The sequence below is a fragment of the Tauraco erythrolophus genome, chromosome 7 (genome assembly GCF_009769465.1).
Source record: "Tauraco erythrolophus isolate bTauEry1 chromosome 7, bTauEry1.pri, whole genome shotgun sequence".
Taxonomy (NCBI): Eukaryota; Metazoa; Chordata; class Aves; order Musophagiformes; family Musophagidae; genus Tauraco; species Tauraco erythrolophus.
This window is the reverse complement of record NC_141471.1, coordinates 58,082,728-58,109,503: the sequence shown is the minus strand read 5'-3', so window position 1 is coordinate 58,109,503 and position 26,776 is coordinate 58,082,728. Positions and strand designations below refer to the sequence as shown.

The window sequence follows — 26,776 nt, the reverse complement described above, 5'->3', positions numbered from 1 at the left end:
TATGCTGGTATGGAATTTCTCTCTTCTTCCAAACTCTTGAGTTTATACCTCTAGTGAATATGAAATACTCTCAGTTATACTGGAATTGTAAGGCTAAGAACTGATACTGAATTCACCACATCAGAAACATTGTTTTTTACCAGTACTCATTATTGTGCACAATATGTTACAATTCTGTAGGGTGTTTTCTTTTCTTCCTCTTTTTTAAAAAAAAAAAACCCACCAATTCTAAAGAGCATGTTGCTAAATCACAGACAGTATTTGATTTGCGCTTCAGGGAAATATCACACCTTGTAGTTCAGTCTTCTAATAAACCTCAGACCTCCTCTGTTTCTATCACTTAATTTAAAATCTCTAAATCTTGGAAAGAGGCTGATTTCAAAGTATTCCCATTCCTATGCTGTAGTGCTATAGCTCAGTCAAAGAATTTTTCCACATGATCGTAGTACTATTATTACCACTGATTTTCACATAGCTGGATCAACATTCAAAAGTGAATGAACATAAGCAGTTCTTCTAAAAGCTTTATAGCATTTTCTTCCTTTATTTTCCTGCATTCACAGTTACTCCCTCCTTTCCCTCTTCTTTTTCCTTCCTCTCTTAAGAGCTTTCCTCTAACTATAGTTTCTCCATGAAAGGTTATTGTTAACTTGATGCTAGCTTGTAATGAAACTGGCACGTCATTTGTGTATCTTCGTTGTGATTTTTATCCAGATATAACAAAACAAAGAACTTTAAGTGATCAGTTAAAATTAGGTTATCAGTTTGTGGCCTCTCAGAAAGGGGCCCTATTTTTGAAATGCTCAGAAAATCATAGAATCATAGAATCGTTAGGGCTGGAAGGGACCTTCAAAGGTCATCTAGTCCAACCCCCCTGCAAGGAACAGGGATATCTCCAACTAGATCAGGTTGCTCAGAGCCTCATCCAACCGGGCCTTGAACATCTCCAGGGATGGAGCATCCACCACCTCTCTGGGCAACCTGTTCCAGTGTTCTACAACTCTCATGGTAAAAAATTTTTTCCTAATATCCAACCTGAATCTACCTCCCTCTATTTTAAAACCATTACCCCTTGTCCTATCACAACTGGCCCTCCTGAACAGCCTCTCCCCATCTTTCTTGTAGGCCCCCTTGAGGTACTGGAAGACCGCTATAAGGTCACCCCGGAGCCTTAAATATTTGTTGAATCCAGTTCTAAATCTTTTATTTGAAAGCAGGATTATTTATGGTCTTGTAATTAAATGTAGTGGATAGTGAGAGTCAAAGCTTAATTTAATAACTGGGATCTGAATCCTGTTAAAAACCGTTGAAGCTGTAAAATATACCTTAGTATAAATGGGAATAAGGAAATCATCCAGTGTTTTAATTAAAACTAATGAGAAATAACGTGATTTTCCTTTCTGTCCTTCTCACTCTAAAAACATCCAATGTGAGCAGCTTCTGTGAAACTTGTGGGTTTGCTTGTACACAGATGTAAGGATTATTTTCGTGCTGTCATTTGCCATAGATTTCAACAGGAGTTTCCACATGTCACGGAAAGCACACCATATAAAGCAGACGTGTCTTCTCCATGTATGCTGTGTCTATAAACCAAGCAGGACATAATTATTTTAATAGAATTTGGACTGACGTTGTCTAACATTTTCAAAAGTATGTAGAAGGCTTTACAAAAGAGGACAGCTACAGCACAAAAATACTAATTAAAATGAAATTTTCCAAGTTGATAAGCGATTTGGTTTTTGATTTTGGTCACCCAGCTGAACCCAGCATTAGAGGCTGAACTTCAGCAAGTGCATTTTCTTTAAATTAGGACTACCACAAGGGGCTCATATCCCAAAGTAAAAGTATCCCGAGTTCCTACTCAGTCCTTTGTGAAAACTGTGGCCTTCTTTCTCTCTAATCAATTGTGATTCAAAGCTGGTTGGGAATAGGGATGGAGGGGAAGCATATGATCACCTGGATTAGCCTGTCACAGTGCCGTACTTAAGCAGCTGACCATCTAGACTTTTTACGTAAAAGAGTCCACTCCTGTTGGTTGACCTAAGAGAATGAATAAAGATACTGTGGTCATGTGTTTCCTCCGAGTCATCCAAAAAAACAGCATTTGGATTTCTCTGATGAGGAAGGCTGTTTCTCATATCCAATACAGGAATCTGTGGTACCCTAAGATTGCTGTTGCATGTACATAAATGACATGGTTCCACTGAAGGTTCTAAATAATGTAAATTAAATAAGTCCACCCTATTTGATTTCTTTATCTGAATCTGTTTTGTTTGTGGTTGGCCTCTAAGAACACTGGGTAACCCAGACACAGAAATTACAAAAATTCGCTCTATGTATTAAATTGGCATTACGTCTTTCAGCATGAATTCAGGTTCTGCTAGCACTTTCAGGAGTCATTAGTGCTTTGCTGAATTGTCCCACACCTGTTCAAAATATGTTGATTTCAGTGCATGCTGCAAAGTGGGGTTCCTTGGCTTATCATTAGGGATGAATCTCAGCGGCAGAGGTCTAACAAACCTGGAGGAAGAATTCAGCAAATATGTTCTGTTTAGTCAGAAGCGCTTGCTAATCTTTCTGTCTCAAGCATTGCTTTCACTGCACAATGTGCAACGGGTCAGCTTATGTAAAAAATAGATGAGGGAGAACACTGATTAATGAAGGAACTGGAAAAACGTGAAGAATATCAGCCATTCAGAGTATTCAATATTTAAGGTCAGTAGAAGGTTTTGGAGAAGGAGTGAGAGAAAATAGAGCTCAGGGGTCAGGGGAAAGTGCTGTGGGGAGTTGTGGGCTTTGGGAACAAGAAAGAGCATTGGAGGTTGATGAGTAATTTTGCTACGTAGTATATATTATCTCATGGTGTATTAAGTTCCTTGTGGTGATTATACTCAGGATGTTAGAGTAGGCGTTGGTTAACGGGAGACTAGGGAGAGAGATTTGGGAAGAACAGGAGACTATGCATAAGAGGAGAGTGGGATACTGGAGCTAGATGGTGAATTGTTAGAGGCCAGGAAAGTGTCGTAGGGAAATATTGGATGATCCTGCTGTATTCTCATACTCCTTCAAGAGCATCTACTTCTGACCATTGTCAGAGAGTGGTCTAGTGTACTGAGACACTATGAGTGTTCATCTGCTTCTATGTTAGCTTTTGTAGTCTCTGCAAAAGGGTGAAGGTTTGCCCACTTTGGTTAGTTGGCAAAGGGGAGCAGAGTAGTGCCAAGCAGAGAAATGTGGAAATAATTTAGTTGGGAAGGTAGACCTCGCTGTGGTAACAGGAGATTGGTTAGGCCACCTTAGGATAAAGGCAGAAAACATTTAGAAGGTGGTGGGAGCAGAAGCTAAGGATGGGAATTCTTACATTCTGCTCTAGAAAAGTTGTGTTTTCCCAAACACAAATCTGTTTTTCTGAATTTCTGAGCATAAAAAACATATATTGCCCCAGCCCACTGCATATATTGCCCTGCTCCATTCACCCTCTTCACCCAGCTAGCTTTGGTCTTAGGTTTATTAATGCTTTCTGGCTTGAGGATTTGGTTCAAATATTTCAAAATATAGTGGAGAGCTCTCGATTTGGTAGTACTGCCTGTGATGTCTCATGGTTGCACTGCAACCACAACCATAAAAATTAGATTAAAACAGCAAGTAACTTTGTCTAACAATCTAGCTTTTCTTGAAAAGTGTGGCTGTCTCCAGCGTTCTCAGTAAATTTTAACAATATGGGAAGTTTAGTATTTTGTTAGCAAGATGGCTTTTGATTGGAGAGCCCTAAGAAGATGAGATGTAAGCAGAATAATTTCTGCAAGGTTTCTTCCACATTTGTGTCTGGCAGTCTGATATCTACCCTGTCTTTGTACTCAAGGGAAGAAAAGGTGTTGGGGACCAGCTGTTTCTTGGAGCTTGCCAATGGGATCTGTGTCACATCAATAATGTCAATTATTCACCTCAGTGAATAATAAGTAACGTGCACATCCACAGAAAGGAGAGAGATTATAGTGAAATGTTATATACAGAGATGTACTTTAGATTTAAAAAGTTTCAAATCTCTGTGTATTTGTAAAATTAAAATGATCCTAAGGCACTTAATCAAAGTTATAGTTAATTTTTCAGCTCTTAAGTTTGTGTGGTACTTATTTAGAGAAGGTGCAGAATTCATTACATTCAGCACAATTGTCTCTGCCTTCAAAGGGGAACTAAACCAGGCTAAGCAGTACTGGAGCCACTAAAATCTCAATAATACTTTTTGATAGCTAGTTATTATTTAATTTTAATTGAATTATATTCCACAGACATAGTTCAATAGAGAACTTAAATATCCCAATCAAGATCAGGGCTGTGATGTTCAAGGATCTGCAGACAGAAACCAACATGTGTTTTCTACCACATTATGGGAAACAGTTTCCACCCAAGAGTTAGCTAAGAGTTTAATCCTGCAATTAGTATGCTCTCTGCCCAGAAACTATCACTTGCAGCACAACAAGACAGATGGATTTCGGATTAGAAAAAAATCCCTCCCACAACAGAGTAATGCACAATTTATCAGATATAACTTGGGACAGTGGTTCATGCTCCTCTGAAGCAGCTCTGGGAGACAGGATATCAGAAAATTGTTATTTGTATTTCATTCCAATGCAAAGTGGGGCCCATTGTGTCAGATGCTGTATAAACAAAGAGTAAAAGACGACTCCAGTCCCTAACATTTTATAATCTAAATAGGCAAGACTAACACAACTGTACAGGAAATAGAAGGATATGGCAAAGGAACGTGATTTGCCTGTGATCACCGAGTTGATTGGTGATACAGCAAAGAGCCAAATCCAACCGTTTGGATTCCCAACTCTGCAGTCTGCTCTACAGTTGACCTTACTATTAGATGATTATTAATTTCTTCTGATGAGTTTCTTATATTTTCATCATTTTCCTTTGTATGTGGTATTATTTTTTTTGTCAAAATTGCTATACAGAGAATAAGCCCCAGGAGGAGCAGAAGCTAGTTACCCTGCTTATGTGAGAGATATATACGTATATATATAGTTAAAAAGTGTACCAACAAGGATTACTTTAAGCAAAAATGGCAGCTGGCTTTGAGATTACTGAATATAATCTGCAACAGGTACATATATAAAGCATGAAGTAATTCCTGGCATTCTTCAGTTGATACACTATCTGAAAGTTGGGGAGAAAACATTAGAATCCAGGAAAGCTACACAAAGTATTTTATTTTATGATTTTTTTTTCCTGCAAGTGGATGAACAAGCATTACAAACATGCCCTACACCTGTAAGATCTAGTTATATGGCAGGTAACCAGGGAATATTCTGTGTTTTTAAATGAAATCTGCACATTGAATCAGGCAGAGAACAGCTGGCTTAGAAATCAGCCTGAGAATCAGAATAATCTCTGAAAGGTATTTGTGTTAGCATTAAACATCTTTGCATGCTGTCAGTGCAGAAGATAGCCTCTGAGCTTTGTGGATTAAGGAAGTGGCTGGTATGACTTTCTGGAATTGGGTTGCCTTGTTAAGATGGGAAAACTCAATTAAAATTCAGTTATGAGAAAGCTATGTGAGCCCTTGTGATTTACTGCTGCACAATGCGGATTCATATTTTAAAAGGCAGAGTTTTCAGTTAAATTTGTGTCAAGTTATTAGGGAATAAGGTTATGGTTGTTTCTGCAGCACGTCATTGCTTTTTGAGCAAGAGCTGTATACCAATATGCGTGTGTATCTGATAAGCAATAAAAAGGCAAATGAAGATAAAAAGAAACTATTGTTTAACAGCCAAATACAAACACACTTGGAAGACTAAAGCACAAACTAGGGAGGTGTATTCCTGGATATAAGAAACAACTGATGATTAGACTTTTTTAAATTGTACTGTGTTCAGAAGCAACCTACCAGCACCAAGGCAGAGCAGGCATTCACTTGCTGCACCATCTCTAGTTCTTATGTTAAGATGTGAATCCCATATTTTCACAAACTGGAGCTGACACAGCTACTTTTAATCCACACTTTTAGATATGTCATTGCAAACTGACCATGGATGCTTTTCTCTTGGATTTTGCTTGAGATTATGCCTATACAAAATCATTTACATTAACTCAAAATAGGACATTATAGGAGAAAATGAACTAAAATCCGATTAACCAAAAGCTAAAATTAAATGGAAACAAAAACTGCTAGTATGGAACAAAAGTGCCCACACACAGACTTGCTCCAAAATAACTAATTGTATGAAGTAAACCCAACTGTTATTTTGGTGCCTTTTTTTTTTTTTTTTTGTGCAGAGAAGCCCTAGGACCTCTGGCAATTAAAATATAATTGTTCTTGTGATGCAAATATTTACAACCACTCTAAGACCCTTTTAAATCGCCAGTGCAGCGTGAAGTAGGCACGACGCTGCTGAAAATGAGGCCAGGGACAGCAAGGCCCTGCATATTTTATAAGCATTTTTTAGGAGACAGCACTTGCCAATCGTATGAGGTAAAAGAAGGGAAAGGAGAGGTCGCAGAGTTTACAGTGAAAAAGCAGATTGTGGAAAGCAGAAGAAATACAGTAAATGAAAACCCACAAGTACAAATGGCAAAGGATGAAAGGTGAGGGGCTGTGTAGGAGGGAGGTGCTACTGATGCTCCCAGACATTCAGGGATGGAAAAATTCCATTAAAACTAAGCACCTGCTGCTTAAGATTAGGGCTTCGAAATTACAAACCATGTCAGTAAAAAAGCATTTTGCTTTGCAGTTTAAAGGGGAGCTAAAGGAAACAGCCAAAGTATTAGGAGGTGGAAAAAGAGAGAATGGGGAAATATTTTAATGAAACTGATCTGCACACATTTAAGATGGGATATTGCTTAGGCATGGCTGGTTTCAATCTGATTTTAATTTTTGTTCCTCAGCTTTTCAGCTGTTGTCTTGAGCAAAAAGAGGCTTTTTAGTTTAGTAAGAGGATAGGCAACCGAGCTTTGGATGGCTTCCTAACCTTGTGCCTCATTCCTCTTCATGGGTGTGTCTGACTCTCGGATTTCTGTTTCTTAATCCTACTCTAGTCTTTGTGGGCAAGGAGAGATGACTTCTGACTCTTTTGCCCATTGTAGGGTAGAACACAACTCTGAAATCCCTTCTGACAGAGTAAAGGCTGGCAAACGTTAGAAACCACAAGAACTTAGACACAGAACCAGCCTATACTTAACTGACATACACACGCTCGCATCGGCATGCCGGCACAACCAAAACACAAGCTGAAAGCGGCTTGGTTTGAAAGGGCTGTTTCTCCTGCCCTATACTCCTTTGATATTTGCAAGTCGATGAGCTGAATATCACATGTCGGGGACTGGCAGCAGACAATGGAAAGCCAAAAAGCTGTTCCCAGTCCTTCACACTGAGACAGAGTTGATCAAATTGTCACTTATAAATCGGTGGAAAAATCCCAGCCTAATTTGCAATGTGCCCTCTCTCTAGTCCTACTCCCAGACTCCAGTTTAAGCGCTCTGTTCCCCTCTAAGAATTTAAGATTAATCCGATGATTGCTTTTAAATAAGAAATAGGAAAAAAGAAGAGGCTAAAAGGAGTTATATGTCGAGTTTTACTTTCCCCTGTTCATTGAAGGGATACTCTCTCTTCGTGTCTACTTTGAATACCAGATGTCTCTGCACAGTCAAATTGAGACATTCTGAAAGAGAAAGGTTTTCAGATGTCCTCAGCTTTTTTGTGGAAACTTGGCCCCTTTAAAGATGTCTCAAGTATGACACTCAAAAACAGAGTCATCCCAGATTGCACAGTGCTTTTCGAAACTCAGCCAGCATTTTTAGTAGCCTCTGCCTCAAGGAGTCTGGGCACCTTACCCAAAAAGAGCTAAAAATGTAATTTGCAGTTCTTCAAGTAATCCAAAACAAAGTATCGAATCCCTTCGCATCTTCCTTTGCCAGGGAAAGTCCCCGCGCACTGGAACTGGCCTCTTTCTGCTGCACAAGGGACAGCAGAAGTAAATGGAGGGTGGAGTGGGAGAGCTTTTGGAAGAGTGATCAGGCTGTGCGTAGTGCTCAGCCCTAGTTAATCACAGATGCCTTGCTTGAGAGTCGAGTTCCAAATATTTCCATGGTGCTCAAACATAGAGTTACCTGGCTGTCGTCTGTGCTGAAGAATTTCAACCACCAGAATTTCTTTGGCTGTGCTGGAGCTGATGGCTTTTTCCGTTATTTTAATACTCACTCAGGAGGTACTTACTTGGTGTGGGTCACTAACCAGGTAAGAAAGTATCGACTGACTGTTGAATTTTCCAAATGTGAAGGTTTATACACCAGTGTATTGTGGCCACAGAGGAACGGTCTAAAGATGTGGAGAATAAACGTGCACGGCAAGACGCATACAGCACGTGACAGACTCATGATTTGACATCTAACTAAGTGTCTGATCTTTGCCTTTTTATAACAATACACCCCTTCTGAGACTTAATCCTTTGGCCAAAACAAGGGACTGTTGAGGAAAAATTAGTCAATATGAAAGTCTTAAGAAGTGATTGAAAATAGTTCTGCTACAGGTGGACTGAAGAAGGCTCTCATTTCTCAGTTTCTTTTTCTAACAGGCTAAGATGGATGTCTTAAGACATTAATCATCCTAAATAAATGAATATATCATCTGTACTAATATACAGATGGCTTGTGGTGAGGTTAGGGAACTAAAGCAAAGCAGTGTGATAGACTGCTTCTGTCATGAGCCACTTGCCACTCTGCTCACTCTCTATTCTGGCTACCAACTATTGCTGCCAAAGGAGCTGTTACAGTGGGTTTTAATACCATCAGACAGGAAAACCAGGTAGACCTGTGGAACAGACACCTCTGGTTTTGAAAAGAGACTTTGAGAAGCACGATTGGAGCCATCACAAATAATCATCTTAACATAAATTCCCATTACAAGGTGTACTGAAAAGAGCTGGTCTGCTCTTTAGAGGTATAAAAAGAGGACATAGAAAAATACTTTTTATTCTGTGCAATAATCTGTGCCCTGTTTTGGTATCCACGCTTACAGAAGGGTACCGAAATAACTAGACAAAGACTTCAAGGACAGGCCACAGAAAGATGGTCCCTAGGAGCTGGAAGATCAGACTTGTGAACCTTGTCAGGGTATTTGGGAGCGATAAACACATTTTCAAAAGTTTCTTAGGAGAATGTTTTGAATATTCTTTCAAATTTGTGTTAAAAGAAGGCTCAAAGTTTTTTAATATTTAGGGTTTTTTACCCGTTTCTTGGAATAAGCTTAAAGCTTTCTACCCAGAAAAAGTGTCACTTCAGCGTGTAAGAGATTAGAGAGAAAATTATACCCAGCCTTAGGATTAGACTGTGTATATTCTTCAGTGTGCATTGTCTTGCATCCCTGAATTAGAGGCTAGAATCAACTTCAGGTATCCGGGCTTCAGCTGGTTGCCTAAAGAGCAAGGGAGAGCTCATCTGCAAGGAAAAGCTCATCTGCTCCGGCTCTGATGATGCACAGCTGGCCAAGAGGATTATTTTGGAGTCTCTGAAGAGCCAAAGAATCTAACTTATAGCTGGAGACAGGACACAGGAAAGGACAAATTGGTGTACTGAGGAGATACAGACACTTTCTGGGTTGGCTGGTGTGTCTTATTCCAACATGCAGGGTCACACTAACCACAAGGCATGGGACTTGGAAATAGTTTTCACCAGGCTCAGTAGGAGGGCCCCGAGGAGCTTCTTGCCTTCCTGCGCAGCTGGGGGCATGATTCAGCTTCCAGGATCATGTGAGCGTGTTGCAACTAAGCAATTCTCTGTCCTTACAAGGGGCTCATTTCAGGTAGCATTTTGATTTTTCTTGTTCCATGCTAGGAGCACGCTTTTCACTAATCACTTTCCTTAAGATACAATAATTAAGGCCTTTGGTTTTATGGTAAAAATATCTATGTGAAACAATATGTGGCTTGACCTCCTGAGTATCAGAGGAAGTTCAGGTAGGACATCTAAACCCCAGCCCTGTTGTGTGGAAACAGTTTGGCTTAAGGGTGTTTCAGAAATTCATATGTTTTATGCCCAGAAATAACCATAGTCTGCCCTCCTGCATAGCGCAAGCCTTTCAGCCTCACCCCGTAATTTCTGCATTAGGTACACATCCTGTGGTTAACCCACATCCTGTGGTGGGATTATATATCGAGTTTTGTATTGATTAGATTATGACTTGAGATAAATCACGTTTTTAGCTTGGATTTTCAGTAGCTTAGGCTTGCCTCTGTAGGTTTTTCCTTTTTAGAGTTTTGCAGGGATTCTCCCAGTTACCCTTCTTTGAGTTCTTCAGCTCCTTCCTGCAAAAGCAATTTATGTTAAACTAGAAGCCTCTAACTTCCTTGCCTTGGGCTTGCACAGTACTGTAGAAAAGATACCTCGAAGAAGTTGTTCCATGAACACTGAAACTAAATATTGTTTTCCTTCAGACTTACATCCTTTATAAACCCTATTTGTAATCCTTATGATAACCTGAACTTTCCTCATGTCCTTTATGCCTTGTCTCCCCAGTGAAAGACTTAGTGAGTCTCTCCCTAGTGAGTCTTTCACTCACTAGGTGACTTACAGAGCTGTGTCTACTTACTGATGAGCCATTTGCAGCCAAACAGAATATATAACAGCTGAGTTCTTTGGGTTTTTTAATGTCATCAGGGCAGTAATTTGGGTGTCTGTCCTTCAGCAGTTGCCAATTTTCGCAACACTGGTAAGAACTTAATTTTCCTTGGTATTTCTACACTTTTGTCAAGATTGACAGGTTCAGAAGTTACTCTGTGTGGTGGGGATAAGGCAGACAAACATGATTAGAAAGACAGCACAGACACGTAAATTTGTTTCCTTAGGAAATGGAGCTATGGATTCTTACCTAGGGAATTTATGGTTCTTTAAAATTGTTACCTCTGGGTATTCTTACTAGTCATCTTCCTTCCTGTCTTCCTTTGAATCTTCTCTTAGGGTCTTTGGGGGTTTCGGGAAGGAGTGGGACCATGTGAGTCTGTACAAAAAGTTAGGCCAGATTTTCAGCGTTGTGAGGTGATACACGTGGGAAGCAGTAGACACCACCTCACTGCAACTTGCTTAAAGCTTTTTGGTGCCAAGAGTACTCTCACAAAATTGCATTATTCGAATGGTGTAATTATGTGGGATTACGCAAATACGCAACCAGAGTGACTGATAAATGATTTCCTTTACTCCAGCAGTCATGCAAGATTAATTAGGTACAGTTAGTATGGTGACACTTTGAAAATGTAAAGCATTATATAAATGTTGAGTGGTATTTACACTGATTATATCCAGGATGTTGGTTGATAGGAAATACATAAAATGGTTTTTAATGCATTTCTATATATGAAGCTTCAGGTAAGAAAGTACTTTTACAAATGTACTTGGCAGAGGGTTTTAAGAATTATATAATGGATGCTTTGAATGCCTAAGTGTGGGTTTAAAAGTGACTTGATTTTTAGGCTCCCATCTATGTCTATCACACATAAGCTATGTTTATGCTCTGCCCGCCAACTGATTCCCTTCACAATGCTTCAGTTTTCACATTCTTGACCCTGTGACGTTGGACAGTCCTCAATAGCTCTCTGGTGGCGGTCAGCATTGGACAGATGAGAAAAGGTAAACAGATGGCTTGTAGATATTTCTAGTATTGATACTATTTATTGCCCTACCGATTTTACTGTTTTCTGATTTATTTATATCTGCATTTGCATGGCGCCTAGAACAAGATTTACTGGGTTTTTATTACCATCTGAAAAAGTTTGTCCATCCTCTCCACTCTCAGTTATTCATTCCTACTCATCCTGCCAAAGTTTTCCACCCTCTCAGCTGTGCTGGATGCCAAGTGAACACTTTGTGTGGCTGTGCTCAAAGTGCGGGAGGAAGTGGAAGCTGCAGTGAGGGAAGGAGGAGCAAATCTTTGAATGTTATCTCCTTAACTGCTTTTTTCCAAATCTATTATGAGTTGTTCTTAAAAGGTAAAAGCAAAAGAAAATGATATTTCCTAGTGATTAGATAGATTCCTGAAAAGTCCCCCAAGCTCCCTAACTTTCAGATCTGTGGGGAGAAATAGAAAAATGTGGGAGTTCCCCAGTTAGGATGGAGCAGATCATTCATTTTGGAGATTTCCTTGAAGCCTATGTGCACCACTCCTGCTAGCAGGACTTTTTAATGAGCTTTTTTGTTTGTGTGTACTTTCCTACTTTGTGTTTCATCACGGGGAAGAAGCCTGGTGTAAAGGCAGCATAGCCACGCTGGGCCGTACTGTGTGCTTGGGCACCCCATCTTCTCAGCTGTAGAGAACCTATGATAGAAGTCGTGGCTGGGACCAAAGGGAAGAGACCAGACACTCAAAATGAAGTCTCCCTGGTCTACTCCTGGTAACACAGCCCTGCATGCATCACTTCTAACACCCAAATGTCCTTCATGGAAGCCTCGAAGCCTCTCTTGCTGACTTATTCTGTATTGTTTTCCTTTTCATTGCCTTAAAAGTCACTGCTTGTGTCCTGCTGATCGTCCTTTAGGCCGGTTTCGTAACCAGCCGATTGCACGCTCCAAACACTTGATCTGTGACGTATATGGGATCTGGGTGCAAATGTATTGGCTCTGGGCCATTGCTGTTGACTGTTGATGATATTTCATTGGAATTGCATAACTGTTATGTAGCAACACCACGTTGTTGGAAGAGGTGCAAGTGTTTGGTTTGTTTTCATGTGATTCCTACATGTATGTAAATGACACTGTGAGCTAGGGTAGAACTAACGTACGTGTGGTGTTGGGTTTCTCATTGCTCTTTTCTGCAACTGTGGATGATATGTTGCAAGCAGAATGCATACACATACATTAGCTCAGGCTTCCCCTTTCTTTTCCTTGTCCCACTTGAATAATAACAAATAATCATGACTTTTCCCTGAGCTTGCCTGTCCCCAGGCCTGATTCTCTCTACATAGTTTGAGTTAGATTGCTTCAATATGCTCTAACCTGTGCTGTAGAAAAAGTATTTTCCGGTGACTCCTTCAGAATGCTGCAGGAATGCTATTTCTCAGGACAAAGCAGAGATTATTACCTTTATCCACTTTTATATACTATGCTTTGCACCTTTAACATCATTCAAATTCAGCTTTAATTTCTGCTGCTTGTAGAGTAAAATTGACTTTGCTTCTGCAGCCCCAAATCTCAGCAATGCCCAGTGACACATTGCAAGGACTGCTGCCTTTCACCTGTTTCGGGTGAATATTCAAAGACATTTCATTCTTGTAGGGCCCTTCCTGTGGACCTGTTTCAGTGGCTTTATGTCATTTTTGTTTTTTGCTTTAATGCATTTAGTATGTCTTAACCTACTAGCTCTGTTTGATGCCTAACAATACTATAACAGGCACCAAAGAAATAGGATTTATTATCATGATGTTGAGTTCAAGTACCAGGGAAGTCTTCAAGATATTTGGTACAGTTGTCATTGTGTTTGCAACTGACACAAATTGTAATTTATTGTTGCACTATTAACTGTTGTACATCACATGGTGTACACAGCACGTATTTGGTTAAAATGATAAGAAGAAGAAGAATAAAAGAAGATTAGCCTGGAATTTGAATGTGGTGAAAGAGCTCTTTCATTTACTGGCAACGATAATCAAAGCAAAAGAGAAACAGGCTCCTTTTAACTTAACAGGGAAAAGGTAAATCACAGCTACCACTCATTCCTTCATTGCTTTTTTTCATATAACCATATGTTTCCTTTTAACTTCATGGCTGAATTGAGTACAGTGTCCTGCCTACAGCCAGGAGGCACAGGTGCCTGCTGTCTTGACTCCTCCAACCAGTAACCCTGCTTCTACCCCAGCAAAGGCCTGTTTTCATCCGCAAGGCTCCCTGTAACTCACCCACATGCAAATGCTTCTGACCTTAATTAAAGCAGTTCACCTCTCTCTGCCTCAAGGGATGGTTTCCTCATAAGGCAGTTGTGTTTAATTAGCATTTGCATAGCATTCTGCTGGTTGCTCTCTGGGAGCTTGTTGGTAGGAGCGTGGGATTGCTGAAGCCTGACTGGCAAGCTTTGCACCCTCCTAATTGACACAGAAGCCAAGTAGAAGTTACACAAGGAAAGAACAGAGAATCGTTAATGATGGATCATTAGCAAGTAGCTCCTTTGAATGAATGTAGATAACTTTATAACTCTATCAAAGTGAAAAGTAGCATGATGAATTATGCGTCAGACAATAAAAGCTCAAGGAAGACACTGGGTTTATAATTGCTGTGCAATTTTCTAGTGTGCTCTAGTTTGTGAGATTAATTTCTTTGGGAAGTGTGGAGCATTCTATGCCTGTTGTACACTTAATGTCAATGTTGTTTTTCTCTCATTAGAGGTTTTGTTCTGTGTCTTTTGATATCACTGCAAAAAAATCTCAGGGTTTGAGATACGCGGTTTTTATACTAGCAAGAATTTGTACAAAGCAAGTGAAAAGTGTATAGCTGCTAAACTAGTTCCTTTGAGAGTTTGCTGATTTCTTGGTATAAAGAGTTCTCAGATACTTAAATCTGAAATAAGATTGCTTTATATCTATTCATTATTATAATTTTTAATAGAAATTGACTAATAGTTTTGTGGCTATGTTGAATTTCTGTACTAATAAATGTCTAAGGGGCATTTTTGCTCTGAAATTATCTTCAGAAGCATTTCAGTTGGCACAGATAGATCATTCCTGTGGCTTACACTAGTGCCAGTTCAGCCCTCAGTCAGTCCTAGGAAGAGGAATTAATACTAATATTGCCTAGTGATGTCACCTGTCCCTTTAAAATGTACTGATCTCTCACTTGAGATTGTCTCTGAAAATTGAACTGTGTTCAAAGTGAGTAGAACTAGAGGAATAAGTTAATAGACAGGCTATCCCTGGTGTGAGCTGTTTCTTAGCTTTCATGAATATTAGTGGATGAAATGGATTGTGAAAGATCATCTAATCCATCAGAAAGCTCCAGAGATCAGCCATAGGATCAGCTATGCTAGAATAATTCTTCTTCCTAAAGACCTGATCGATAAGAACTCTGCAGACTCCTCGTATGGCCTGTTTCAGTGTTTTGCTACCCCTACCATTATACAAGTATATTTTCTAGTATTCAACTTCAGTTTCCTCTGTTACAATTTAAATCAGTTATTTCTCATTCATCATGGACATGAAAAAAGATTTACTTCCTCCTTGGAGAAATGTTGTATGGATTTTTGGGGACTTTGGGATTTGGTAGGTTTTTTTAATTGGTTGGTTTTTTACATTTTTTGAAGACAGTTTTGAAGATATTTTTCCTTGGCCCTTCTCTTTAGGTCTATCATACCACTTTGTTCATTTTGTCATGTTTTCTGTGATCATTTCAGTAGCTGTCCTGCAGAACCTCTTCAGGTGTTCCAGATGGCTGTGTGATGGGGGCCCCACACCAAACACTGCTCCAGCCATGACTTGCCAGATCTGACTAGAGCAAAACGATTATTTCATGTGTCCTGCAGGCTTCTCTCTTGTTTGTACATCCCTGTATTGCACTTACCTTTTTCGCAACAGCGTGGTGGTGTTGACTCATCTTCACTTTGCGATCTAGAATAACCCCTAGCTATTCCTACCTTGCTATTTGTCCTCTGCCCTGTATTTATATAATTAAATGTAGTTCCTTCCCCTTGACATTATTAAATTTCACTCTGTTTTATCAGACCATTTGTCCAGCAAAGCTAGGTCACTGTGAAATCTGCTTCACAGTCAGTTTTAGCTTGAAGTCCTCAGAAACCTGAGCAGGTATGATCTGAGTTCCATCAGCCAATCTACTGAAAATATACCGATTAGTGCTTCATCCTGAACAGATTCCTCTGGAGCTCACCTGAACTGTTCATCTGTTTTAGAAGATCCCAGGTAGCAATTCTCTGAATATGATTTTCCTTTCAGTATTGCACCTGGCTTTGGGTTTACCTAGACCATGTTTCTTTAGTGATTTTATGGAAAATAGCAGAGAATTTTGTTTCTGAAATTCAAATCTTGATCTGGCATCCTGGTGATTGGAGGGTCATCTCACCTGACTTTAGATGTCTGGATGGCAGAGGTCTGCATCTAAGGTACTTCTCCGTCCTCTCCTTTATGGAGAAATGTAGGTAATCACAATTCATCTGGCCAGATTTAGTCATTTATGTCTTAGAACAACTACTCTGTAAGTGTGTCTTTTCATCGGCAGTGACTCCAAAGGGAGCCTAAACAACTAAACATCTGTATCTAGGCTGTTGGCATCTAAAGTTAGATGGGATGTATCTCACCTCCAGCCCTTCTCCTGGTAGAAAGACAAGAAATTGAGCATACACTGTTTGTTCTTAATAGATAAATTTTGGCTGTTACTCATCTCCTGAGTGCTTTCATTGTGACTATTTGCTCTAGTTGTTAATGGAACTTGAAGTTAAATAATTTGATCTGTAATTTCCCAGTTCAACTTCCTTTCCTTTTATTAAACACAGGAAGCATACCTGACCTCTTCCAGGAGCATACTCATCAGGAACATACCAAATCGGTTTGAAAAAAACTGTTTTACTAAGCATCCTTTATCTTATTTTGTCCCACTGTGAGGTGGATACCTTTACTGTATTAATGATTTGATCACAATTGAGGAAGACTGTTGAAAAAAATGGCATCTTTTGGTATCCTGCGTGAGCGTTGTCGGCATCAATCCTTTAATAAGTGGTAACTCAAGTAGTGAACTTCCCTATTCCTGCCCTTACAGGATGACTTCTTGCTGAGGTTCATTTCCCTTGCTAGTTGACATCCTAATCCTTCAGAAAGAAGTCAGAGTTCTGCCTTATGTTTTTCTTTGAATTTTGAAATAAAGTTGTAGTGTCACAGGCAAAGACATGGCTATGTGTAACTTTTTCTGTTAATTCTTTTCGATGCTATAATAAAAATCATAACTATGAATAGAGGAATCCTTTTGCCAATTGTCCAAAGATTCAAACGTTCTTGAATTTTGTATTAAAGTTTTCAACTGACAATTCGGGAAATTATTGTCCTCTATTTCTCTATAAAACAGTCAGTCTTTCTGTGCAAATGCTGAGTGGATACCTCAGTTTTGATCCCAGAGTAAATTTGTGGCTCATTGTTTCTTATGAGACTGACAGGAATGGTATAACTACTAGTCTGCAAGGAACTATACTGAAATCCCTGTTCAGTTCACTGCAGAGGGTTGCTAAAAAGTGAGATCTGACTACCTGCAATAGATATAAAAGTATTCATCATTGCCAGCTTCTCTAAGAGATTTCCACCTTTGAAATTTTTCTTGCCAGAGTAAATAAACCTTTGTTGAGTTTCTTATGGCTGCTGCTACTTATATTTTTGATAGAAAACATAAAACAAGCTGGAAATGTGTTTGCTGTGCATGATGCCAGTTCTACATCACCACAGCATAGTGGAGCACGCTGCAGAGGTACTTGAGCTGTTGCTAACTGGAGACAGTGCTTCCCAGCGTTCGGTGCACTGCTCCAGCGTCAGTAGCGGGGTGTTAACATGACATTTCATTGTGTTCTTGTGGTTGTGCTGCCTGCTGTTGTAGACAGCGTGAGGATTTCTGCACTACATCCTGTTGTGTGGGCTGGGCATTGTCATTCAGCTAGCAGAGAGTGGTAGACCTATGATGTAGTATGACTGAGAGCACCCTGACATACCACTGGGAACCGGGGGGAGACTTTCTTGACATTAGACAAATATTCAACAATTCTGCATTTGGGTGAACTACTTAAAAAAGGCTTATTGGTATGTTATTCTGAACTGGAATATTTTTATATTCTGGAATATAATATTTCTATGATAAGACTGCCATGAAAATGAGATACTTTCTTTTAAACTAACATGGACACTTAAATATAAATGTAAGCAGTAGCTTTTGAAAATAATTTCCCTCCTGCCTGCTCTTTTTATAGGACCAGGTGTTAGATACAGTGAATTTGCCATGTCACATCCCAATCCACCTCCGCTTCTTGGACAGCATACAGTGGAGATACTGAAGGGCGTGCTGGGGTATGAGGATGATGCCATAGAAGAACTGCTCCGCACTGGTGCTGTGGCTCAGCATGAAGTCAGATAAGGAACATTAGCTACATTCCTTCACACTGAGTTCACATTACTTTGTCCTCTCTTTGCTCCCTTCAGCTCCCCTAATGGGACTCAAAGAGAAGACATAATTTAATTCCTAATTTTCTTCCATGTGTGTTTGTATGATTTTCACACTGATGTATCAAATAAACAATCTCATACTGTCTGAGTGAAAGATTTTCTTGGGGGCGGTGGGGGTAAATGTAATTATACAGTCCTGTGTGGCTACTCATTTTCTGAACTTCGTATGGGAAATGGAGTTCTTATCATAATTACAGTAATTGCCTAAACGTTTGTCCCCAGAAGGACATAATGTTAGTGAAAAGAAGCAGAACCTTAAAAATCTGTATACTAGACTGTCCACTTGCAGAAAGCTGTCTCGTACAATTATTTTAGAAAATCAGTTATGTACAAATTGATGGTTGATCTAATTGATTTTGAACAGAATCATCAGTCATGTACTCTTTGTTCATCTCTTTTAAATCATGGGTAGAGTAACCATTGCAAAACTCACTTTTGCTCCCTGGTATTCCCAATTACCAATGTCTTTATATTACATTACATGGTCATGACAATCCCAGAACCTTAGCAGAAATAAGCTGAAATTGGCACAGTTCTTCAGTTATGAGCAAGCCTATTCCAAGACTGGTTGAGAGACAAACTATGATTGAATAGTCTTTCGTAATTTTATTCAGAAAGGCCCAAGGTACTGTTAATCAAACATCGATCCGCACAAAACCACATGCTGAATGCCAAATACCAGAACTTGCCAAACTTTTCGATCTAGTTCTGTGGGTAGGTGCTGATCCCTATCTCTGACTCCAGTTGCCAAAGCACCTTTCACTATGGAGAAAACACAGGTTAAAATCTTTGCAAAACGTTTGACTCAGTCCCACCCCCCTGATTAAAACACACAGTGAGAGTTGACAAACCTCTCTCAAATTTAGTAATAGCATATCCTGCAGCAGGATTGCTGTTAGGAGTGAGGCACCATGCACTGTGAGAAGGTGGAAGAATTTGATCCGTGACAAATAGTAAGGAAAAGAAGAAGAGCCATTTCTTCTCTACAAACCAATTTGGCAGTACTTTGCTCACAGGAGAAATGCCATGCTCCTCTGTCGCAGCATATAATTTACAGCTAAAGTAAACTCAGCGTATGGGAAGGGTCTAACCTTTGTTGTGCGCACCCTGGGAGCGAGGCAAAGCCTTTCTATTCCTAGAACTAAATAAAACTAACTCAAATTGACACTCAACACATAATGTCCAAATTTCTCCCAAGTATCGGAAACAGGCCTGGCATTATAACTAGCTTGTCACTTTGTTTCCACTCTAACAAACAACATCCTCTGTATTACATTGGAACTTCACAACTCTGTGTTACCTTCTGGGGGAAGAAAAGAGGTTATTACATAATCAAATTGCAGTGGAACCCCACTGTGGTTGCTCATTTTTGAAGCCCAGTGTGTTTTGGTTCATTTGTTTGCTTGTTTTCTCTGTGTTTTTGTGTTCTTTTTTTCAGATCTTTTATTTCTTTTTTTTTTTTTTTTTTTCCTTGCACTACATTCCTGGCACCAAACTCCATGCTCCGTCCATGTGCTAAAGACATCATGAGACCCTGGAAGAATGACTTCTTAAATAAATATAGAAATTAGTCTGAATTGAGAATAGGGATACCATAGGGGAAGAATTGAAACTGGATTGAAAGAGGTTTTGGTATAGTCCACCTTCCTTTTAATCTAAGGGGAACATCCCTTTTTTAATGAGAAAAGCAGCAATTTGAATTCAGCTTCACATAAAATGCATAATCTGGTATTGAACTGAACTTTATTTACTAAAGAAAACTATTTAGAACTGTCAGATAACGTTCACAAACAAGTTTGCTGGTATTGCTTTGTTAAGGGCTCTTTTCTTCCCATTTCTGAAAATGACATAGATAAGATTTAGTAAAATACTGCTCAGTTTTGTTCAAGAATTTCTAAAAAATTCTTTTTTTCTGTGCTTTTCCAAGCAATGGAAATAGCTAATCACCACGTCCTTAAGTACAGTAAATTGGCTGACCTTCTTTGACTTCAATGCAACAATGCTGGTTTAAATCAGCTGAATATTGGGATATTAACTCCATAACGTATTTCATGCAGAGTTGACATGCAAACAGTGTTTACCTTTTTTTTTTTTAATAGTGTTTTCCTCTCTGCTATGTTGACAGTCAAATGCCTAAAGGGATAATCAGAGACATTATGTTGTCTTACCTCCAGTGCTTACTGCAGTAAGAGGAATTCAGATACCATTTACCTTCTCAGTGTTTAATTCTTACACTCACACACAGACTGTTGCTAACTCTTGTTCAAGTCAGAAATAAATGGAAGTCATTAAATAGGTGAGTGTCTGGTAGCCTAAAAAGTCCTGTAGCTTCTGAGATCTGATAATGAATTTTTGACCTTTCACAAGGTTTGGGCCTTTGATTTTGGATGATTTGGAGAATGTTTAAATAATTGTCTTGATAATATCTAAGCTGCTGTAGTACCCTTTTCCTATAAAAATGAACAAATAAATGCAGAAAAACAGTATTTACAAAATCTACTGCGCTTTTCCCAGGAATCTTCAGAAATACGTGTCTCTAGAGCTCAATTGCATTTTGACAATCTTGCGATTTCAAAATGGTTTTCTCTTGTACTGCAAAACTGGAAATCAACCATCACATGGGATTCTGGACCTCATAAACTGAGATCCTTCCAATTTCAAGGAAGGGATGTAGTTAGGAATGACTATACACAGATGCCTCTGGCAATGAATGGGTTTTCTGCACTGCTTAAATTGGAAAAGAATCTGCTGGTGCTGCCATGATGTGAGTGTGTGTGGTATTGGCTTTAATTTGACTTGATTTACGCAGCACTATATTAAAAAAAAAAGAGATACAGGACACACCTGTTGTCTGGTTATAAACTGAGCCCACCTATAGCTGTTTGCTAGGATGCTACAACTACCGTTGGGAAAGATTTCCATTTTGGCATCTGTTCTGACTCCATGGCCTCTTTGGCTCCATTCCCTGTGTTGGGGGATCCCATTGTTCTTGTATTACCTTGACAATGAAAAATGTTTCCTCAGCCCCCCTTGTAGAACTGTCTGCCTTTCTTTTCCACGCAAGCTAGTAAAGCTCTTCACCGGGTACAAATCACCCAGAAAGCAGCAAAATTGGTGGAGTCAGGCTGGTTTTGCATAGCCTGAGGAACTCGCTGAGGGATCTTTTAATGCACCAACAGAAAATTCCGATCAAACAATAGGCAAATGGATAGTAATGGATTTTTCTTGCTCCTACACAGATCTTGTTCCTGGTATCTCTTCCCCAGGATCTTCCCAAACACTTGGAAGTCCCTGCACAGTTATCTGCCATGGGTGCCCTAGAATTGACATTCAGAAGTGGCTCTTTTTTGATTAGTGGCCAGAAGGAACAAGTTGCCCACTAGCAGGAGCCCACCAGCCTCGGCAGCTGTCCAGCCTATGTGCAAAGGCCGGTGAAGCCATATTCGTGTGAAGATTTGTCTGTTGAAAGGGATCACGTAGTTGTGCTGGAAGGCAAATACACCTTTTCTTCTCAGGTTTATGAATTCAAAATCAACATTAAAAAGTTATTTTGTCATTTTCTTTTCATTTTTTTTTAATATTAAAAAAAGCAAAGGGAAAATATCCTCGTTCTTGACTTACATACAAAATATAAAGATCTTTTTTTTTTTAAGTTCATTGAAATAGAGGCTTTTGATGCCTGTTGATATTAATCAGAGTTTTGGCCTTGCTTCTTCAAAGGCTAAAGCTCAGCTCAAAGATGTCTAATGATGGTGTGCTGAGTCTAAAGTAGCGGTCAGAATAACTCTTCCAGTGAGCGTGCATGCATACTGAAAAATTGGGGAGAGTATTTTCATTAAATTGTCATACAGCTCTGCCACTCACAGAGCACTGTAGATCCTCAGCCTGGAGGGAAAAGGCAGCTAGGCATCTCTGTGACTAAAATGTTCATCATTTGTTTTAATACCTAATGACAAGACACAGTTAATCCTTTGACTTTCCTAACATTATCGCACTGTATTAAAATGCATTGATTTCTCCAAAATGTATTAAAATGTATTTAATTGCCAAAAGACAGAGGAAAGGTAAGGTACTTTCAGAGTTCAGGAATGCTGGCACAGCTGCTCACATTTCATGTCAGTGACATTAAACAGTGCCAGATATAGTACTTTTCTTAACTGCTTGTACATTGAGTTTAATGTGGTCTGGTGAAATGCTAAACGCTATTAGCTGGTAAAAAAAAAAAAAGCAACCAACCTCAGAGCAGTTCCTGCAGGATCAAGTAACCTCCTTACACAGAGCGCTGCGTGATACTGGCCAATGCATTAAAAATACACTGATAAACAGTGATGTGGTCACCTTTTTAAAGCTGACAACCAATCAATTTAATTACTGTATGTTTCTGTTGTGACTAGGATTTGGATCAGACGTGTGAGAAAAATGCCTGGGATCACATATGACAAGGAGCCATGAAACTTCGGTGACAACATCTCTTTTTTTGGCACAGACTGTGTCAAGCTTTGAAGGGGGTCCAAGCGAGGGTTGAGGTGGGGACAAGTTGTTAATTTTTAGTTTTTTTGTGTTCTCCAGAGCTACAGATAAAAGTGAATTAGCAAGCACCAATTAGCCCTTAGTTAACAAAAAATTCTTAAAAATTGTAGGGTAAATGGTACACGAAATTGCCTGCCTCAAAAGGCCTGCATGATGGTCTAACTTACAGCGAGCAGTGTCGCACTGCTTGTTTACAAGTTACTCAGAAAAACAGGCTGGGCAGGAGCCTACTTCACTGCAATTGCTTCTGTGCTTCAGCTATTTCACTATTTGTCTATCTAATAACTACCCTAAACCGGCCAAAAGAGCTTTAAAGTGCAAGAAAGAATTTGAAGATGTGTAACCTTGTAGAGGAATGCACACGTAGCTCTCATCTCTTGCAGATCCATTTTAGGAGAAGCTAAAATTTCGTGTTTAAAAGTTGCATATAAAAATGCAAGGTACTGTGTACATTTTCCACTGACACTCTTTTCTTCTGTAGGATTGAGCTTCTGACTAAAGTAAATGTTGTGTGAGAAAAGTGACAGTTCTCTGATATTTAGTCTTTTCATCAAAACCCTTTCTCTCTCCTAAAGCCAAAAGTGAAGGCTTTTAGCAGAAGATGGAAATACTGATTCAGCAATGCCATAACGGAGCTTCCTGCAAATCACGGTTCAAGTATCTCATGTGCCTTTCATCTTCAGGCCAGGTGGCCACGGGACTCCTGTGATATATCACACGAGTTTATCATGAGAGTATACTGTGCTGTTTAATGGGAAATGCAATCTAGCCAGAGGAAAACGGGATCATGAGCAGCCACTCTACAAAACCATACATGAGTCACTGGGGCACTATTTTTCTGAATTCAAGTTTTCAAAAACAAAACCCATTGTCCAACTGCCTGTGCTCCTGGGCAGTTCTTCCTGCTCGGTGTAACATATCCACTCTACTAAATTCTCTGTGCTTTAAGGGACGTATTTGATGAGGAACAGCTTGAGATAGAGAAAGGACCTTAAGAATAACCAGGATCAAAGAGAAAACACTGCTTGAGACTTACACTCAGTTACATCTGCGTTGACATGAAACTCCAGATTCTGTGGTATGGTAAGTAAGGCTGATGTGTTATCTGCAGCCCCTGTGTGCAGCCCAAGTCTCCTCATGCCTCTGCAGAACAGCTCTGGCTGTAACAGCAGCAGACCTGGCAAGAGCTTACATGACCAGACAGAATGGCAGCAGATCCTGGTTGCAAACAAGAATTAACTACCTTAGACCTGGTGGGGTGTGAGGACCTGCTACTCTCAATTGATGATGTTAATCTGGTAAGAAATGTTCATTTGTTAATAAATTCACATTTGTTAATACTTTTGAAAATTCTTTCCTGCTTGCTGACTCATTTTGTGTGGTTTTATGGACTTGCCTTCTTCAAATTCCCTCCTAATGCATTGGTTGTCCTCTCTCTTCTGTGTTTACAACTGCATTTGTGGAGTTTTAGAGCACATGTCTCCAAAGCATTGTACCTCTGACCGAGCAATTGATTCTCCTAAAGTATGAAAACTATTAGAAAACATTACAGATCTGGTTTGTCCTATAAGCATTGGAAAATTAAAAGCCTAAACCGTTGCCCTTTGAAGGCAATGAAGGAGAACTCATATTGATTTTAGTGGACGTTGAGGCTGAACCTAAGTCAGCATCATGATTTTTTTCATGTTTCTGAATATGCCAGATTCTGTCATTTGCTTATAGACAAGCTATTAACATGTTTTCTCTCTGGAGCTGTTTTAAAATAATTAGAGACATTCCAGGTACACAAAGCTGGAGAAAGGAGAAATCTTAAGCTTTTTCGTAAGTCACTTATTGTGAGAAATGTGGACCATTGCCAACCTTAAATACTCAAATACCCAGAATCAGACCCTAGAACAATCAGGAGCAGTTTAAAAATTCAGAAGAGAGTTCTAAAATAGTATGACAGAACAATATAGCTAGATGAAATTTTAAAAGGAAAAGAAGCAATAGCAAGATTTATGATAAGGTGGATAGCGCTGGCAACATCTCTTGTACTTATATTTGTCTGTGGAACAAAATGCAGGTTATTGCTGGCTTCTTTGCATGCCTGGAGTTTGTCCAACTTGGTTCTCTGGGCTTTAGGGAGCTGATTTTTTTAGGACTTTTTCAGGAAATTGTTGGAAGTGAATTCCGCTGATGATTTTGCTAGCAGTGTTTTTTAAATACCTGGTTGTTGATTGTACTACCTGGGCATTCAGTCAGCAGCTGAATGCTGGAATCAAGCTGATGTTACTTGATAAACTGAAAGAGATGCTCTTTCATGTTATGCAATATGCATTTGAATAGGTTGGGTATGAACGTTTGCGGTGTTACGAAAATAAGCATTGTGTGATTGAAAGCAGTCTTAATTGGACTGGTCAAGTGCATTCCTCACCTCTTTCTACAAATAAAATCCAAGGCAGTTCTTCAAATTCTTCACAGAAGAAGGAGCCAGAAACTGAAGGCGGGATGAAGATTGATAGCAGCAGATGTAGGAGGTCTTGAAGTAGTGGCATTTGTTGTAGCTCTGTTGGCTTCCATAGCTTTTAAGAATTTATCTTCATGTGAAGACAACTGGTCCAGTGGTTGTTGGGCTAACCAAAGCCTATCAGAAAATCTGCATGCCACAAATTTCCCATTCAATGCTGGGCAAGTCCCATTCCCTTCTTTTAAGCTGTGTGCACGTAGTTTGGTACTTTCCAATCAGAAGGACAAATTAGAGATTGCGAGCTGACCTGATAGCAGAGGCCATCTCTGTTTAGACAGATGGAATCCATTGTCTGTCTTGCAGAGCCATTGTGTTGATTTTAAAATGCATGTGTTGCAGCATAGCAGAGAAGTTAAATTGTTTTGCAAAGTGAAGACATTCTATTTTTCCCGTAAAACCAATATGAACAACCGCAGTTTCCCAATCTCCCGTTACTGAAGCAGAGAGAAGCCTCCCCAAAGGGCTTGTGAAAGACCTCCACAGATCATTTGGGTATAAACAGATAGTATCTTTGTACCTAGTGGTTGCTTACATATAAAACTGAGATCACAAACTTTTAGAGTTTGGCCTTTCTGGCAGCAACTGCAAAAAGTTCAGGAAGTTAATCTCATTTTCTGACTGGGATAGTGACTTTAAGGTTAGGGAGATTAGCTGCGATGTATATTCCCAGGAAGAACTACTGGCAGCACTAGAAAAAGCTGAAAAAAAGGGGGGGTTTACATCTAAAGTGGAAAAAGGAAAATAAGAAAGGCAAGGCAAAAGAGCATAAAGAGAGCAAAAGGAAAAGGAAAAAAGGAAAAGAAAAGGAGAAGAGACAAGAGAGGGGAGAGGAGAGGGATAATGAGCCTTGGAATACTGAGAAAAATCCGTTGTTCATGTTGCTGTGGTTGATCTTTCCTGGTAGCTGGAATAGTGACACGTAGCATTAAAGCTGCAGTGAATGATCAGAGCCGTGAAAAGGCAGAGGGCACTGGCAGTGACCTGGGCTGGCCCAGTGCAGATGTTTATTTCCGTAGGGGGGTGCAGGGCTGCCCTGGGCACTGCGTGGTTTAGTCACTGGTGGGTGCCTGGTGGTTGCCAGGCTGAGGGGTGAAATTACACAGGGGAGGAGGGACACATGAACAGAGCATCAGGCAGAACTTCCACTGCCACCAGGGCAGGGAGGAACTCAGAGAGAACTGGCTGCCAACAGAAGCTGTCCAAATCTTGGAAAGTATACTCAAATGTGCTAGGCAGTCATTCATGATCAGTTCCCTGATCTGGAGGTACGTGCTGATCACTTGGTTAGAAAAATTCCCTAGAAGGGTGGACAAGAGACTTAGCTTTTTTGGAAAAGTAGAAGGTAACACTGTGTTCTTTTCCATGTTCCTCACCCTGCAAAATTTCAAACGAAGGGCCTGATCCCATGCCAAATGGAGCACATGGAATTACTTCCTTTGCCTTTGATACGTTCTGGCTCAGCATTTAATTAATAGTCTTGATTTTATAAATAGTTTTTGGTTTTGAACTTTTCACTCCACCTTTTCCAGATAGAAAGATGGGACCCACG

At 39.7% G+C, this 26,776-nt stretch overlaps 1 protein-coding gene across 1 annotated transcript in view; it reads left to right on the top strand.

Annotated features, from left to right (window-relative positions):
* Positions 1 to 18,099, top strand: part of SUGCT (succinyl-CoA:glutarate-CoA transferase) — a 375,641-nt gene extending 357,542 nt beyond the window's left edge. The window contains exon 14 of the mRNA XM_086614740.1: positions 17,936 to 18,099. Within this exon, the coding sequence (XP_086470866.1) occupies positions 17,936 to 18,099 (164 nt within the window). The remainder of the gene's footprint in view (positions 1 to 17,935) is intronic.
* The last annotated feature ends 8,677 nt before the right edge of the window (positions 18,100 to 26,776 follow it).